Below are 15,971 nucleotides of genomic sequence, written 5' to 3'. Positions count from 1 at the left end.
TTTTTTGGATGGATAAGTCCTTTGTGTCAATTTAGGGCTGGATAAACTTTGTGTCCTTTCGAGGATGTATAATCCTTTTGTGTTCTTTCAAAACATGAAGTGTATCAAAAATGAAATCGTCTACATACATTTAATTCATGACTGACTTCATGACCAAACCTGTGCATCGACTACACGAAATCTTCGATGTGATCACTTTAATTTGGTTCGTACGAAAACCGTGAGGAAAATCCTTAAAAATATTTTTTTTGGGAGGGGAGCTGGGGCGGGGGGAGGGGGAATTTTCGCTAGAATTTGGCAATGTGCTGTTAAAAGTTTTACCTTTTATCGTAGTCATGAATAAATTGTAATTTCTGTTCAGCTTCCACAAAGGTAAAAGTAAAGGTCAGACTAATATGGTAGAGTGCTTGAAAAGGATCATTATGTCGTCTGTTGTGTGAAATCTGCAACGTAACACGAAGCACATACCTATTCAACCAGAGGCAATTTGATATTATTAAAATCTCTTATTTCTGACCTTAGGTTGTAACTTACGTTAGATAGGTAAAAATGGAAAAATAAAAAAAAGTTTCATGGCTTAAAAGATTTATTTAAATTTTAAAATCACATGTCATTTATATTGCAATAACCCAGATAGACTGTACAAAGATAAAAGATATTCAAATTTCATCGCGAGTCAATCGTCTACTGCCTGTCTTTAGGGTAACTTAGCATCCATCATATTAAAATGTATTTTGTTATTATAAAACATACCTGTATAAAGATATGCAAGAAACAAATTAAAAATATAGGGTACAATAAAAAAATATTAAAAAAAATTGTATTCACGTTTTCTTAAGAAATATTTCTCATTAGATATGCTGCAAGTACTAGCGTTGTCATTATAAAACATTTAGTTTCGTAGAATCAATCATAATCCTTCTAAAACCTTGTCATGGTATCAGGCGAGATGGTGGTCTTTAACCCCGAGTTCCTATATGAATCTGTGCAGTCCAGTTCTTTCACGATAATTCCAGTCTCTTGATTGGCTGTCTTGTTTTCATCCATTTTTAAATGACCGCTGCTTTTCATTGCCCTTTTTTCCCCTGGAGTTTCGACAGAAACATCAAGTTCATAAGAAATGCTTCCATTTCTTGTATGGATCTTTCTAAAGTCTGAGTTTTCGTTTGAAATGTTTCCGCCCACTTCGGTGATGGTATGGTTCATTTGATGACATAGAGGTGGTCTCCATTCTGGATGCTCGTGTGAACCCTTCTCGTGTAGTTGATGGATGGACATGCTGCTCTTCCTAGCTACTGAATCCATGTGTACATCATGCATGGCAACGCTGTTCATTCTACTTTCTGCCACAATTTCTGGATGTTCGTATGGACCCTTATCATTCAATTCTTGGAATGTCATTGCCATATTTGTGTACCCTGAAACGAAGACACTTTTACGTTATTATTATTATTAATATTATTATTATTATTATTATTATTATTATTATTATTACAAGAATACCTAAGCTACGATGAAGATAGCTGGACACGAAATTTAATCTGTATGAAAAAATCTGAAGAAAAAAGCTTTTGGTGATTTATTATCCATTTGATTTTTTTGTTTTGTTTTTTTTAAACAGGAAAACAGTTGTTACAAATACAAATATCTCCTAATAAATGCAACGAAGAACTAAAAGCAAAAGCTTTGGTTAATGACAGGAGAAAATAGATCATTAAACAAAATGACAATTACTCCCCTTACGTTTCGAACTAATGTAATTTCTAGGAATACAAATCTTGCTGCAGTCTAATACAAGAAGCCTTATTCTAAACAGATGATTAAAATCAGCATTTCAATTCTTGATTGACTTTAACGGAATTTGTCAATAAAAATGAAGTAGCTGCTTAATCGTATGTAATTTTATTTTGATATAAAAAATGAGAAATGTAGGTTAAAAAACAACAGTTACGCGCGTCAATTAAACGAATATTGGACGAAAATACCTCTCCAGCAGTAAAAGGCATCATTAGCTATAGAGAATATTAGAAGGCTTTTTATAATGAATTAGTAGATCGAATCCTAGCAAAGCTAATTTATGTATCATAAAAAATATGTATGTAGCATGATACAATATGTACACAATATGTATGTAGCATGATACAAATGTATATAATATGTATGTAGCATAATACAACATGTATGTGATGAAAGTTATGTATACTTAATGTTTACTATTTGTTCGCTTATCTTTATTATTGTTATTATTGTTTATCTATACTATGCATTGCTATTAGCTAATTTTTTTATTTTTGTACTTCATTATATGCTATGGTAACGTAATATTGTGTATAGTACCTGCTCTTGTCCAAAATCAGTAACAATCTTGTAAAAAAAAAAAATTATAGTGAGGATTGTTATCTTGAGCTGAGTCGGGGACATTGTATTCTTTTCAGTTAGACTAGATGACGATTGTTACATGCTTTATTGTTTTTGGTGTTGGACCTTCTAGTTATAACTAAGATTCTAGAACGGTGTACTTTTGACCCTTATCCGGTTTTTTATGTCTTGGTTTTAAAATATAAATCTTGCTTAGTTGATTATTACTCATCCGTGGTTTAAGATCTTGGCTAAATCCAGTAATTCATTGGGGCTGGAATTTTATTTATTCAAATTATTTATTCACTTGAAATATAAAGTACTCTTCAAATATGATATTCTTGGCCATAGAGACTTGAATTTATCATGAAATTTCAGAAAATGATATATTCTTGCGCTGTATTGTTATCCAACAAAAGACTGTTGACACATAACCACCATACAGGCCAACAAAGGTACATCAGCACTTTCCGATTTAATTTAATTTGGATTTATACTAAAGTTTGTTCAGAATGATCTTGATTAGGATTAGTGTCTGTAATCTATCATTACATGGGATTTAATTCGCAATACTGTAAGTTCCTTTTTTAAAGTTTCACTTCGTCTTCTGGGGAAATACATTTTTAAATACTGCAAAGCTGTTGCTTCTTACTATTTCTATTACTTGTTTTGAGGCCATAGAGTCGTAATATTGGATGCTGTATACATTTGTCGTTTGTACTTGACCTTGTCCAAATCAAGACAATAGTGTACCTGATCAGGGACATTGATTTTGTAAACAACATAATACATAGCTAATATTTCTCTATGAATGTGGATTAAACAATCAGATCATATATTAATGGTAAACACGTTTATTTAAATCTGGATCTAGGACATATATTTCGAATTGGAAATTCCTAAACTTGCTGACAATTTTGAATTTTTTAGTGAGATTGACCTTACATCCTAGCTCTTTATTGTCTTTTTATACAATGTCGTTTAATAGAAAACATACTTATTCTTGCCTTAATATCGAAAGCAGAATCAATTTTATTGCTGTGTTCAGTTTTTAATTTGGATGGATTTATGTATTCAAATTATTATTCAGTGGAATTATTTAAACGCTCAATAACATTCTTGGTATCCCACAATAATATGGAATTATATTAAACTGAATCAAAGACATTTTGCATTATATTATTGTGATATATCAAAAGACTGTTAGCACATCATCATCTAAGTCATTGGCACATTAGCTCCAATACTGCAAGCACATCAAACACTTTCAATATCGAAATTTAATTAAATTCTTTGTAAATATTTAATTTGTTTTGTGAAAAAATAATTTGTTACATTTTTTTATTTAAAATAACACTTGTCGGTTTTCGGTCTTTTTATGACTAAATTTAAGACCATAGAATCGTAACAAAGGACAGTTGACAAATGCGCTGAGTTTTGAGTACTACGTTTTCTTCTGCATCTGGAAAACAATGAAACAAAAGCTAGTATCGTTTGATGAACATTTCTTCAGTTTACCTATTTCGTTAACCAATCATTTCTATTGAATAAAGGAAACAGGCAACTATTATGTTACCTCATTACTTTACATAAATAACCAATTTGACATTATTCGTATTAGGAAATTGACATGTTTTTCAAACTTTATTTAGGCAAGAAGGTTTTAAGGTCAATTAAAGAAGCGTTAGATTAGATAATATGTGACAAAACAACGTTTCAATGTTATTATTATAAAAATCAATGGTTAGATAAACTGTCATTCTAGGAAATCTGTGTTTAATATTAATATAGATGTTAATGGTTAGATAAACTATCATTCTAGGAATTCAGTATTTAATATTAGTACAAAAATTAAATGTTTGGATTAACTGTAAAAATGTGCCATGAAACTTTTCAAAGTCTGATCACTCGTAATTATGATTTTGCCTGTTTTTAAAAGAAAATTATATATGCATTTTCATTCAAATAACGTGCTTGTATAATGACCGCATTATTACTCTACTGATAGCTTTTTCCTTGTATTTTTTAAAATTTAATTTCAGTTTTGCCGCACTGATTATGTCGCGAAAGGCCATGAAATCCCTCACTGTATCAGACTTACAGATGTATAACGCATTCAGAGTTTAATACTGTTCACAGTAAAGGCAAACTTTAAATTTTAGGTGACAATATGAATCGATTCGAGTTATTTGAAGACTCCGATAAAGATATTTTTGTATTTCTTGAGCACGCACACGCATCATATCCATGCCCCAATTTGCCCATGTGTGCAACTGTTTACGAATAACAAACTAAGGGATCCAGTGTACAGTCAGTTGATGAGGCATCTATTTGACTGACCGCTAGCAAGCGTAACTGGAGAGCCATATGGCCACTACATAACCGGCTGCGATATGGTAACCCGGGTTTTAGTCTCGTGGTTGACCCAAGCCATAGTTTTCTTGTCCTCGCCGTTGTGGTGGACCCATTATTTTTGTTGCATTAGGAAACAGAAGGACTTTTGCCCGCGTAGAAAATGGTTAAGTGTTGCTAGCAAAAAGAACTTGTTCATTGAATTGTGCAAGATGCATATCTATATATGTGTAATTATTTGAACCTGTCACCTGCATACTAAATGTATCACGCTACTATACGAGTAATTGTTTCAGCTTATCATCTGGGCATATGTTAATACAGCACTCCTTATATGGTCGTAAAATTGTGCTAATCGTGTTGGCGGAAATGATAAAGGATTCAGTTTCATTATGTAGAAGTAATTTTATAAGCATCGTGTACTTCATTTAAAATGCGGTTGCACACTAAAGTGACATACTTACTATATGGCTTCCATAGACAGTCATAGTGAGAAGCTTTGTACGTTCAGTTAATCCTTGGATAAACCTTGTGCTGATGTGTTAAGGAACTCAAGTCACTTGAACTTGATGCAGCCGAACATACAATTATAGGAATTTAAATTTTAAATAATATTGTCTATTCTCATTAGACCGCATGGCTTATGATAAAAGTTAAAAAGTACAGTCACATATTGTAGACTTCAATTTTTCCTTGTAAATAAAATTTCTTATTTTGAAATGAGGCCTTTGTCCCTTCATTGGTCTTATCTCAAACTGGTCACTCTTTGTTACAAGAATTTAAAAGAACAAAATAGTTGCATATTGACAGCATCAGATTAAGATATACTGGACTTCTGTATCATGATATTAAAGTAATTAAAACAATATAGTAACGAGTTAATCACGAGTATATTCTAATGTATTGAATGAGGCATATGCAGCGGCGTCGCTAGGGTTGGTGTCACCCAGTGCGGTCAACTCATGGTGTCACCCCTCCAGACTTCCACCATGGATTTCTTCTTCTTAAAATAAGTCCACAGTATAATATAAAAATAAGCACCAGACGCTCTGCAGACTGCATGGTGGCACCCTGCGCCTGCTAGTCATGTATTTAACTATGATCGGTTATCCGCTTATGAAATCCGACTAGACCGAGCAGTGTGTGCTCTGTAAAATTTGCAGTTTTTTATTTTGGTGTCACCCCTCTGAGATGGTGTCACCCGGTGCGGTCCGCACCCCCCTAGCGACGCCACTGGGCATATGTACAGCAATATATGACAGTGATATACAATGACCAAGACCAAGAATAAAAGCGTTAGTAGTCGCATGATAAGGTACACACGGTAAAAAAAAAGATCTGTTCAAAAATATTGGCTCTCTCACTTTCAATATATCGGGAGTTGAGGAATGTTGGAATGGCTCGAGAAAATATATCGAAACAGTGACATTATAACATTTGTATCATTCTGCCATTTTAAAAGAGGCATCTTTATTCTGTTATGTGTCTATCTAAAATGTATGTTTCATTTCTGACCATTATTGTAGATTTTAAGGGTCACTTTGTAAACAACATTTATGTACACATCTTTATTAACTTTACATTGTCAGAATCGTTCAGTATTTTGCGGTACTGAACACCGTAATACTGCACGGCATGTACGTCTAAAGCTAGTAAAGCATATTAGGAAGAACAATGTAAACAATACATGTATACTAATGTAGTAGGCATTTAGGTTTTAGTTTATTAGATTTGTTTGTGGATGAACTAAAGAAGATGTTTCGTCTATTTGAATGAATAGATGATGAAGGTAACAATGTAGATCAGTTTACTGAGCAACAAATGAAGCTTTCAAAGAAGCAAACAAATGAACGTGATATTCGCAAGGTATACAACACACGTGAGAGACGCATTATTGAAAATAATATCCTGATCATTTGAACAGTTACTTAGAAGAAATGATCGTAACATTTCGCAGATAAAATGGTTCCGATAATGACCAGGCATATACAAATAGCATAGAAAAGCAAACTTTTCGCAGATAGAATGGTTCCGATAATGACCAGGCATATACAAATAGCATAGAAAAGCATACTGAGGCCAATAGCTGTCGCATATCCATCCGAGACGTACCATTTTATGTCAAAGTACTAAATTCGAGAAAAAATGTAACTGAAGGTTTAGATAGAAAAGTAAGGGCCTCAGAGCTAATAAGCCAAGACGACGAAGAATTATTTCCGCGGCCTATGTGGACCGTCACACGCCAGCTGCATTGTAAGTTTCGAGGTAAACTTTTTAAGACAATGGTTCGGATTTAAGTTAACGATGGACGCCAACATGTCATAACATAGCTGGGGTCCCTACAATGAGAATGCAAGTGACAAGACAAGCATGTCCCCTTTAGCTTGCAACAAGAATGGCAAATATGTACTTACATTTTTGCATCTTGAATTTTCTCAAAATGTACATTCTTTGTTCTACAAAACCGATTTACTTGAGCTATGTAATGGGTTCTAAAACTTGATTTAACACCAGGAAATTGTACCGTTATTTTGACGTCCAACTGCACTCAAAGTGAAATCAATGTGATATTCCATAATTTCAATTGAAAGAATTCCTAGTTTTCCCACATTGATTCCAAACATACTGTCAGAACGCACACACATGCACCCGAGTCGAGACTCGTTTCTCCCTTATCAAATCACCTGTACTTAGAGTGTTATTGACGTGGTTAAGAACTACATTCCATAACCTGAAGAACTTAGTAAAAATGATAACATAAAAAACAACCTAATCTCCATCCATTCCAGACCAACTGAAAAAGATGCTACATTCACAATATGGCTCTAAATTTATATTTTATTTTATTTTGACCAAAAAGTCGCTTTGAAACTAATGTCGAGCGCGCAACGAAGTTCAACGATCCCTGGGCGGTGTTAAGTGTTCATTAATATTGTTATTGTGTACTAATGAATCAACGATTGTATATTTATTTTGGAATACAGCACAAGTTCATTTACTTTGTTTCTATATATTTTCAATATTTCTATTATTTTTTAAACCATGCCCTATGTAGAATAAAAAAATGAGTATATACTAAAAAAGGCTACTGCAATTGTATGGGGGAAACATTAACTTGTTCATATTAATACTTCACTCCTAAAGGCCCCAAAGTATTAATCTCAAGAAAAAAACTCCGAATTTCCCATTTATTAAATAGCAAATTTTTATCATTGAATGAGGTGTATGTATCATTTTATAAGTATTTGGTATGACTCGGCCGTGACCCGAACCCGCGATCTTCCGCATCCGAGACGGACGCTCTAACCACTTAGGTCAACAGTGCGGTAATCTGAAGCTGAATTTACTTAGCTTGTATAAGGGAGAGGACCAGATGCATCATTTAGGTATATCGGGATATCTTATACATAAACAACCATATTTGTCTGTTTGTCGCGGTTGCCAAAGAATAGGTCGCGGTTTTCGAAATTCGCACTGGTGTGTAATTTTTTACTATGTCAAAAGAAAGTTGGATGTTGATGACGTAAGGGTTAATAATAGAGCTGACCAGTTGAAACAGCTAGATATATTATGGTATGGCTTTATGAGACAAGGAAATGTTTTTGACTTACCCTGGAAGACCTCCATTGGTGTACTCTCAAGTATCTGTATTATCTTCTCGACATGACCGTGTCCGTAGGACTCGACTGGGTAGCCAGGCTCTTTGTGTCTCGGGATGTCCAAGCCTACAAAAGGACACGAGAACATATAATGTTTAATATAATTTAAACTTCACAACGCGATGACTTAGTTTTAAACTCTAAACGTCCTATTTAAGAAGTAAAGGGCTGGTATTAGGCGTTAAAGCGTCCTCACCTAGTTATGCTGCCTTGGAAATCATTACAAAATTCCTATTAGACAATAACAAAACTAGTCTATTTTTTACTGTAACTCATTTCGACAAGATGAGAGATGTGTACATGGTCGTCGACGTTAGACTTCATAAACATTTTCTTATTTTGAATCTGTGATGACGAGTATAAAAATGTATTTAAAGAGGCAGACAAACTTAATATCCGTTGGTATTTATATCTGGACCTTGTGTTGTTCCTCAATGTTTTACGTTTTCAGCATAGATGGCTTTATTGGGTCTTAAGATAAATAAAGAAAGGAAACTCCAAAAACTAAAATCAGTTAACTAGACTCTTTATATTCCTGTTTCTGTGTTTCAATTATTTCAAAAGAGAAAACAACAAAATCATGTTAGTTTAACTACAGCATGCTACATTAATGGAACCTATTGGCTGATTAAATTTTTGTTTGCTCACAAAGCTTTCAGAAAATAGTTGTTGCTTCATGTCCTTTTGCTCAGTCAAAAACCTGCTGTAGTTTTCAAAAATCTTTCTTTTTATATTTGACAATACTGAAACCCCTATTGAGAGCCTCACCTTTGAGTTCAATATCCTCTGGTACCCGAAGGATGTTTATCCATCTCATGATTCCAAACGAAATTGCACTCCAAAAGGCAGTCCAGGCCATAATGAGGGTCATACCAGCTAACTGCCAGGCCAAGCACTGAAATCAAAAGGCATCAAGAGAATCAGTTTATCAGCAATCAGGGTTTTAACTGTTCTCGATATGCCAAAATCCCGTCTAATACTAAACCTTAAAAGGAAGTTCTCGTTTGGCCATTCCAATTTCATAATAACCTTTCTTTTACATTCTAATATTCCATTTCATTTTACTCTGTATTGTCTTAGTTGCATGGCGACAAAGATTTTTACTCTTTTTTTTTCTACAGCTGAAGACATAACACTTTGGACAGTCATGATTTTGCCCTGTTCTACTTAGATCGCTGCATTATTTCAGTAAACCATTTTTATAAGCACATTGTTTCCTGGCAATGTTTCATTTACGTATAGCGCTTATTTTAGCAAGACGCAAACAATGCATTAACTTTATAGAAATGTTCTGTTGCCAATTTGTATTTGCCAAAAATTCATTTAAGTGTTTGAAAATTATGAGTATATACAATAAACAAACCAGTCCTGACTGCCGATTCCATTTAAGGAGGATGCCTTTATTCCTGTCCAAAAAGCCGACAGCAATAACGCCCAATGTTCCTCCGCCTAAATTCACTGAAATTGTAGGAAAACTAATACTGTGAGCATGGACATTCTTTCCCAAACAAATCAATTCACGGTTAAATTTGTACAGTTTCTCAAGCTATTCAGAAAGAGGTATTGATAACTATTTTTATACCTATAAATGAAGAATTTTCTAAAAAGAAAAGAATTTCATTCGCTTGCTTTTCCAAAATACCAAAAAGCCTACGTTTTAGGATCATAATGGAAGAGTTGCCATGACCTAATATTATAAATATAATTGTTTATCCAAGTATATCCGTAATCTGAATGAAACGAATTGGCTAAGATCTGGCAGAATTAATGCATCTCGAACAGTCCAGTCAGACCCGATGACGACAAATATCACTTCTAAAACTATATGCACTGACACAATCTTCATTTTAATAAAAATGCAGCAATGCAAAAATTAATGAAAACTTTTGGAAAAGTGATACCTCCAGATAATCTTATAGAGACTAAATTGAAAAATGACCTATCACCACAAATTCAGATCAGTATATATTCTTACTGGCCACAGCATCGGCTGGATCATCCACACGGATTATACGAACAATCCAGCACCAGACGTGATAGGTGATGCCTGCTATGATACCCAATATGCATGACCCCCATGGATAAAGAACATTACATCCGGCACAAGATGCAACCTGTAAGGAAAACAATTATTGAATTTATTTTCTTTTCTCTGCCTTCATTAAACAACGAATGTTTGGCTATACATTTCTTTGGCCCATAACCAATAAAGCACGGATAAATTGAGCTTTCAACTTTTTATGTCCCTCAATCACATTCATGCACACACACATATTGAGACATATATGGTATAATAGAAATGAACATGGACCGAGTTTACAAGACAGAGAGAGAGAGAGAGAAAGAAATAACTAAATTGATATTAAGCTGATTGCATGAATAAAAATCTGAAAGCAAAGTACGGAATTGAATATAAAAGGGAGTATGAATTAGAATCAATGTTCTTTCAGGCTGTACTGAAACAAATGCACAAATAACCAGCGAAGAAGATAAACTGCATGGCAGACAAGCTCTGAATCTTACCATTCCTGTGATTGCGCCATTACTGGCGACAGTAATACACCAGGCACCAGATCCAAACCTGGGAATACGATAGACGAAAGTCGCAGTAAAGGACGCGAAGGTTGCAGTGATCATGGTGTTGACGATGGCAAGACTAATGGCTTCTCCGTCACCCGCTTGACTAAGAGAAAGTTGGGATGCGCCGTTAAACGTCAAGAACCCGAAAAACAAAATAAAACCACCAAGAGTTGAAAGCTGCAAAAGACATGAAACGTTTATTACTAAAAACGTACATAACCTTTTGTGCATGTACATAAGTGTGGTTTAACGTGGTAAATTAAACTGATTTATTAGGTAAATGAATGAATTATCCATACCTGTAAATAATCTAAGTTTTCCATGCGCTCTCTTTTCTGTAACATATTGCTAATAACATTAGTAGTTTTGAAATCTCACAGGGGTTTGAAAACAAAACTGCAAATGTGAAAATTGTGAGAACCTAACAGACTAGAATGAAATTGAGAACTTACCGGAATAAAACAAAGAGAGCTTACCGGAATAGAGTGCCCTCGGATATGGACTGCGGATCCAGTCTTCGGATCGAATCTACCAATTCGTGGTCCAAGTATAGCCGCCCCAACAAACGCAGCCGTGCCCCCTACCGTATGCACCACTCCACTTCCGGAAAAATCCTAGCAAAGGTATGAAAAGACTATTACTGCGGCTACATATTCGCTGCTGTTTTGATTGATTAATTATCGTGGCAGCTATAATGTGTGTATAAAACTTCACTGAATTTAACCCATGTTCTGTAAGACGTGTCTCAAGAAATACCTGTATAACATGGAGATTTAAATTAAAATATGTTTGTTTTATTGTTCTTTTAATAACAGGATTACATCTTTAATATTATAAATTTTCACTCTTAAATTCACAAAGATGTAGGTTTAAAGTCTCCTTTTATATATTGCTAATCGGTGTGTGTAGTTGCTTTGTGGGTCTAACTTCATTTTTCAGTACATGCTGGAATATACATGGCGGCCAGTATATATGACGGAGGAATAACCCCGAAAAACTACGGGAAGAATAACCAGTCCACGAGAAACTACTGGAAAGCTTTCTTGCACAACCACTTTGGTCAAGCAGAGACTCAACCCACTTGGAAAGGTGAAATGTTTAATGATTTGTAAAGGCGAGTGCCTTAGGTCGCTCCGCCACCCCAATTTCCCCAGGAGTTTGTAACAGGTACATAACAAATACTTTTATGTTTGTAAGCCTGAAGAATGACTGTCGGTCTTTTACCAACGATGTGATATTAGGATACGTGTCGGGTTCTGCTTTTTCCCGATCAATCGCCGTTTGCAGTAGCATACTTGAAAATGTAAAAACAATGTCTCTTATATACAGCGAAAGTAAACACGGTGGAAACAAAACCTGACGCTGATATAACGTCGTAAAGCAGGAAGGCACACGACATAGGGTATTCTAACCTAATAATGCAAACACGCTACAGCTCAAACATTTGTGCCATCGTTTTATTTAAAGGGAACCAACTGTCTGCCTGCATTTCAATATTTTAACAACGTTGATTGTTTGAAACGTTTTGACCATGACCGTAAATTCAAGAGGATGGATACCAATAATCTAATGTTGGGGTATTATGTACAGTGAGCTTGCGTGCGTGTACGTGCGTGCGTGCATTTGTTTGTGAGAAATACAAGCGTTCAAGATAGGGTCGTTATACCTAGAGTAAAATGTCATGTGAACTATCGATAACAAAATGGAAACCACTGAGATGGTGCAGTTCTAGTCTTCAGTTAATTAGAGTGTGACATATCAATGTTTGCGCTTTCGTGCTTACCTTCCGATTGTTACTGTAGTGCAACTTGAACGAAAAAGACGCAAAACCCACACATTGGGGCAAAGGGGTGAACCTGTTGTACACTATGCTGTGTTATGTTTGTCCATAATATGTACTTAACTATGTGATGATGACTGCAGATTGTTCTTAAGATAACGGTCGTTTATTGTTGTTGCTGTAGGGTTTAACGCCATTTTTCAGCACAAGATAGGCTATACATGGCGGCCAGTATAACTGGTGGAGGAAGAACCCTGGAAAACCCAGGGAAGAACCACCGACCCACGAGAAGCTACTGGCAGGCTTTCCCACGTACCCACGCTAGCCGAGCCTTGGACTCGAACACACGTAGACAGAGGTGAGATGGCAGTGATCCAGAACGGTGAGCGCTTTAGGCCACTCGGCCACTTGGGGCCCCTACGGCCATTTGTAAGGGAAAAAGAACTATACGTCGAATTGGCATTCGAAAAATAACTATTTTAGAGGTGGTGCTCAACCAAAAAGGTTTATAAAAATTAAGATAAACTCAGACAGCTCATAATAATTGAAGCCTTTAAGAATTACATTTTTCATGATGGCAAGACCTATCTTGATGATCAAACGTTGGAAACTGGTTACCTGTGCTCATACAGCTGATAATTATTCAAGGATTCAAAGTATTAATTGTCAATAAACTTCCTTTTCGCTGTCTTCGTTGTTCTTGTTGTTAAAAACGTCAGCTTAGTCTGGTACAAGTATTTTTGAATCTCAATTGGCAAACGTTTAAAATTCTAATATCTGATATGCCTGATCAGAAACTTGTTATCGCGTCCTACGTGTAGTTATTGCTAAAGGGCACATCATATGTGATTGCTACAGGACGAAAACTTAGCAACAGAATAAAGACATAGCTATTTCAAATCCTCACATTTCAAAAGACGTTAAGAAGGTCACTGTCTTATACTGAAAGCATTATATTGGTTGGATATTTTGGAAAAATCTGAATCATTCATGTCATCTCGAAAGGTTCTGTATCGCAGATAGGCGATTGTCGAGTTTACGCCTATGAAATTAAGGGATTTTTTATTGTTCCTTCCATAGTGGGTATTCATCTTTTCACAAAAGGCTATGTGGTAGTTAATCAGCTTGCAAATGACAAGCCTTGTTTGCGTCCAAATGTCGATCCTATTGAGAACTAAATCCTTGATTTGTATCCTCCTTGTACAGTTACCCAAACTCTGGCAAAACAGGCTCCTGCAAATAATGTTTGTCAGGAAAGTATACTTTCAGCTATCACATTTATTAACCTGCCTTTTGATGAGGTCTCTCTTTGATGCTGGTATTGATCAGTCACGAATTATTGATCACAATGATCATCATTTTACACCTCATTCTATCCACTAGAATTCTGATCGGGGTGACATAATATAATTACTCATTATCAAACAGGACCAAGATCAAGAGATATCCTGTTTTGTTTTTTAATTATAGTAAGTGGGTTGTATCACAGAATACAATAATCAGAGAAAGAATTAAACTAATATGCACGTAAAAGGCCCCTTGTAACACCGAAGTCCATATTTCTCTGTTATATAATGAATCATGGGGTCCTTATGAGAAAATAGAGACCACCTGTGACGCTCGCTGTTGAACAGTGATCATTGAGATATGAAGTTGACCACCCGAGGTTACATAGACAGGAAATTCTTAGCATTCCTTATGAAACTACCGTGACTGGCCATTTGGAGCCGATAAGACTTATCACAAGATCTTAAATCATTGAAGGTGAAAGTTTTAAATATTGTGAATCTTTTCACTTTTCAGAGGGTAGGAAAGCCCAATCAGAAGATACAGAAGGCTCATCTGCAACCTATTGTGCATTTGACGAACCATATAGTAGGTTATTCATTTGTAGTTGTGTGCAGTTACGGAACGTGTTCAAGACTCGTTTAGGTTAAATTACTTCATAAGTAGGAAAGGTCAACTTTGTCAGCAAAACTGATTCATTTTCAATACAAACAGATCACTGCATTGGCAAAATTGGGAACTCAAGATATTTACTTTTTGAAAGGATTCTGCCCAATTCCACTCAAGGAAAAAGCAAAAGAAAGTCCTGCCGTTTGTAACTCCAGATGGACTTTATCAGTATAAAGTCGTGTCATTTGGTATGAAAATTCTTCGTCTACATTCCAGCATTTAATGAATCTGACGAAATCTGGGTTAGATAATTGAGACTCGTACAGCGACGACATCATTTACAACGTTACCTAGAAAGATCTGTCGGAAACCATATTAAATTCTTTGATCGACTCAGTGGCACAAATCAGACATCTAAGTTATTTAAAGCGAGTTTTGCCGTATTTGTATTACATTTTAGGACACTGTTGGACAAGGTTAAGAAAAACCTGTAGAAGGTAAGGTCAAGGCTATATCTGAATTACCAGTGCATGTAAGTAAAAACCAAATGATCCGAAATTTGAGTATGGCTGGATATTATCGGAATTTCATTGGTCTGACAAGTCTCAGGGAACTTGGTGATTCTTGAGTAAACAATTGTTTCAGCCCCAAATTTCATTAAATTATTTTAACTGTTTGTTGATGCAAGTGATGATGGGGTTAATGGCGTATTGATTTAAGATATAATTGTATGGATCGTTCGTGTGCTGTTTTTTAAAAAAAAATAAGTCGCAGAGAAATGATTCCACAATCGAGGAGGAATGTTTGGTTATGATACTGGCTTTGTAGCACTTTGATGTGCATCTTAGTTCAATTCTTTCTCTGATTATTGTATTATGTATTACAGCCCCCTTACTATAATTAAAAAAAATTAAAACCAAAAATCAGATATTGTTAAGATATCTTTTGCAGGAATACAACATTGACATTAGGCACGTAACGGGAAAAGACAATGTAGTTGCAGATGCATTCTTGCATGTATACAAGTACTATATTCGTTGTATACATGTTTTGTTATTAAAAAGAGATCGTCCTATGTAATGTTTATTATAGCATCATATGTATATTTTACTAATAGGTAAAAGAATGCTTTATTGTATAACTACTTTTTTATGAGGCAAAAGGTTATGTGCATCTATTGTGGGCTTAACTTTTGACTAATTTGTAGGTTGCATGCAGTCATGTCTTTTGAATACAGAACATTCAAGAAAGAACTTGCTTACACTTTCATGAGTTTTCCAGCTAGAAATAAGTAAAATCTAAGGAACGGAACATTGTGTTGTATCATAGGTCAAGTGACAATGTAT

General features: G+C 35.1%; 1 protein-coding gene across 1 annotated transcript in view; it reads right to left on the bottom strand.

The window, feature by feature from the left end:
* Positions 1 to 568: 568 nt before the first annotated feature.
* The window catches only part of LOC149785006 (putative ammonium transporter 1), a 30,768-nt gene continuing 15,365 nt past the window's right edge, over positions 569 to 15,971 (bottom strand). The window contains exons 5-11 of the mRNA XM_089931174.1: positions 11,426 to 11,563; positions 10,893 to 11,126; positions 10,345 to 10,483; positions 9,733 to 9,827; positions 9,138 to 9,264; positions 8,322 to 8,435; positions 569 to 1,418 (exon numbers count right to left, since the gene is read on the bottom strand). Of these exons, the coding sequence (XP_089787300.1) occupies positions 922 to 1,418; positions 8,322 to 8,435; positions 9,138 to 9,264; positions 9,733 to 9,827; positions 10,345 to 10,483; positions 10,893 to 11,126; positions 11,426 to 11,563 (1,344 nt within the window). The 3' untranslated portion in view covers positions 569 to 921. The remainder of the gene's footprint in view (positions 1,419 to 8,321; positions 8,436 to 9,137; positions 9,265 to 9,732; positions 9,828 to 10,344; positions 10,484 to 10,892; positions 11,127 to 11,425; positions 11,564 to 15,971) is intronic.

Source organism: Sinohyriopsis cumingii, chromosome 13 (genome assembly GCF_028554795.1).
Source record: "Sinohyriopsis cumingii isolate HCF-2022 chromosome 13, ASM2855479v2, whole genome shotgun sequence".
NCBI lineage: Eukaryota > Metazoa > Mollusca > Bivalvia > Unionida > Unionidae > Sinohyriopsis > Sinohyriopsis cumingii.
The sequence above is the reverse complement of the archived record's forward strand: the minus strand, read 5'-3'. Positions and strand labels throughout refer to the sequence as shown.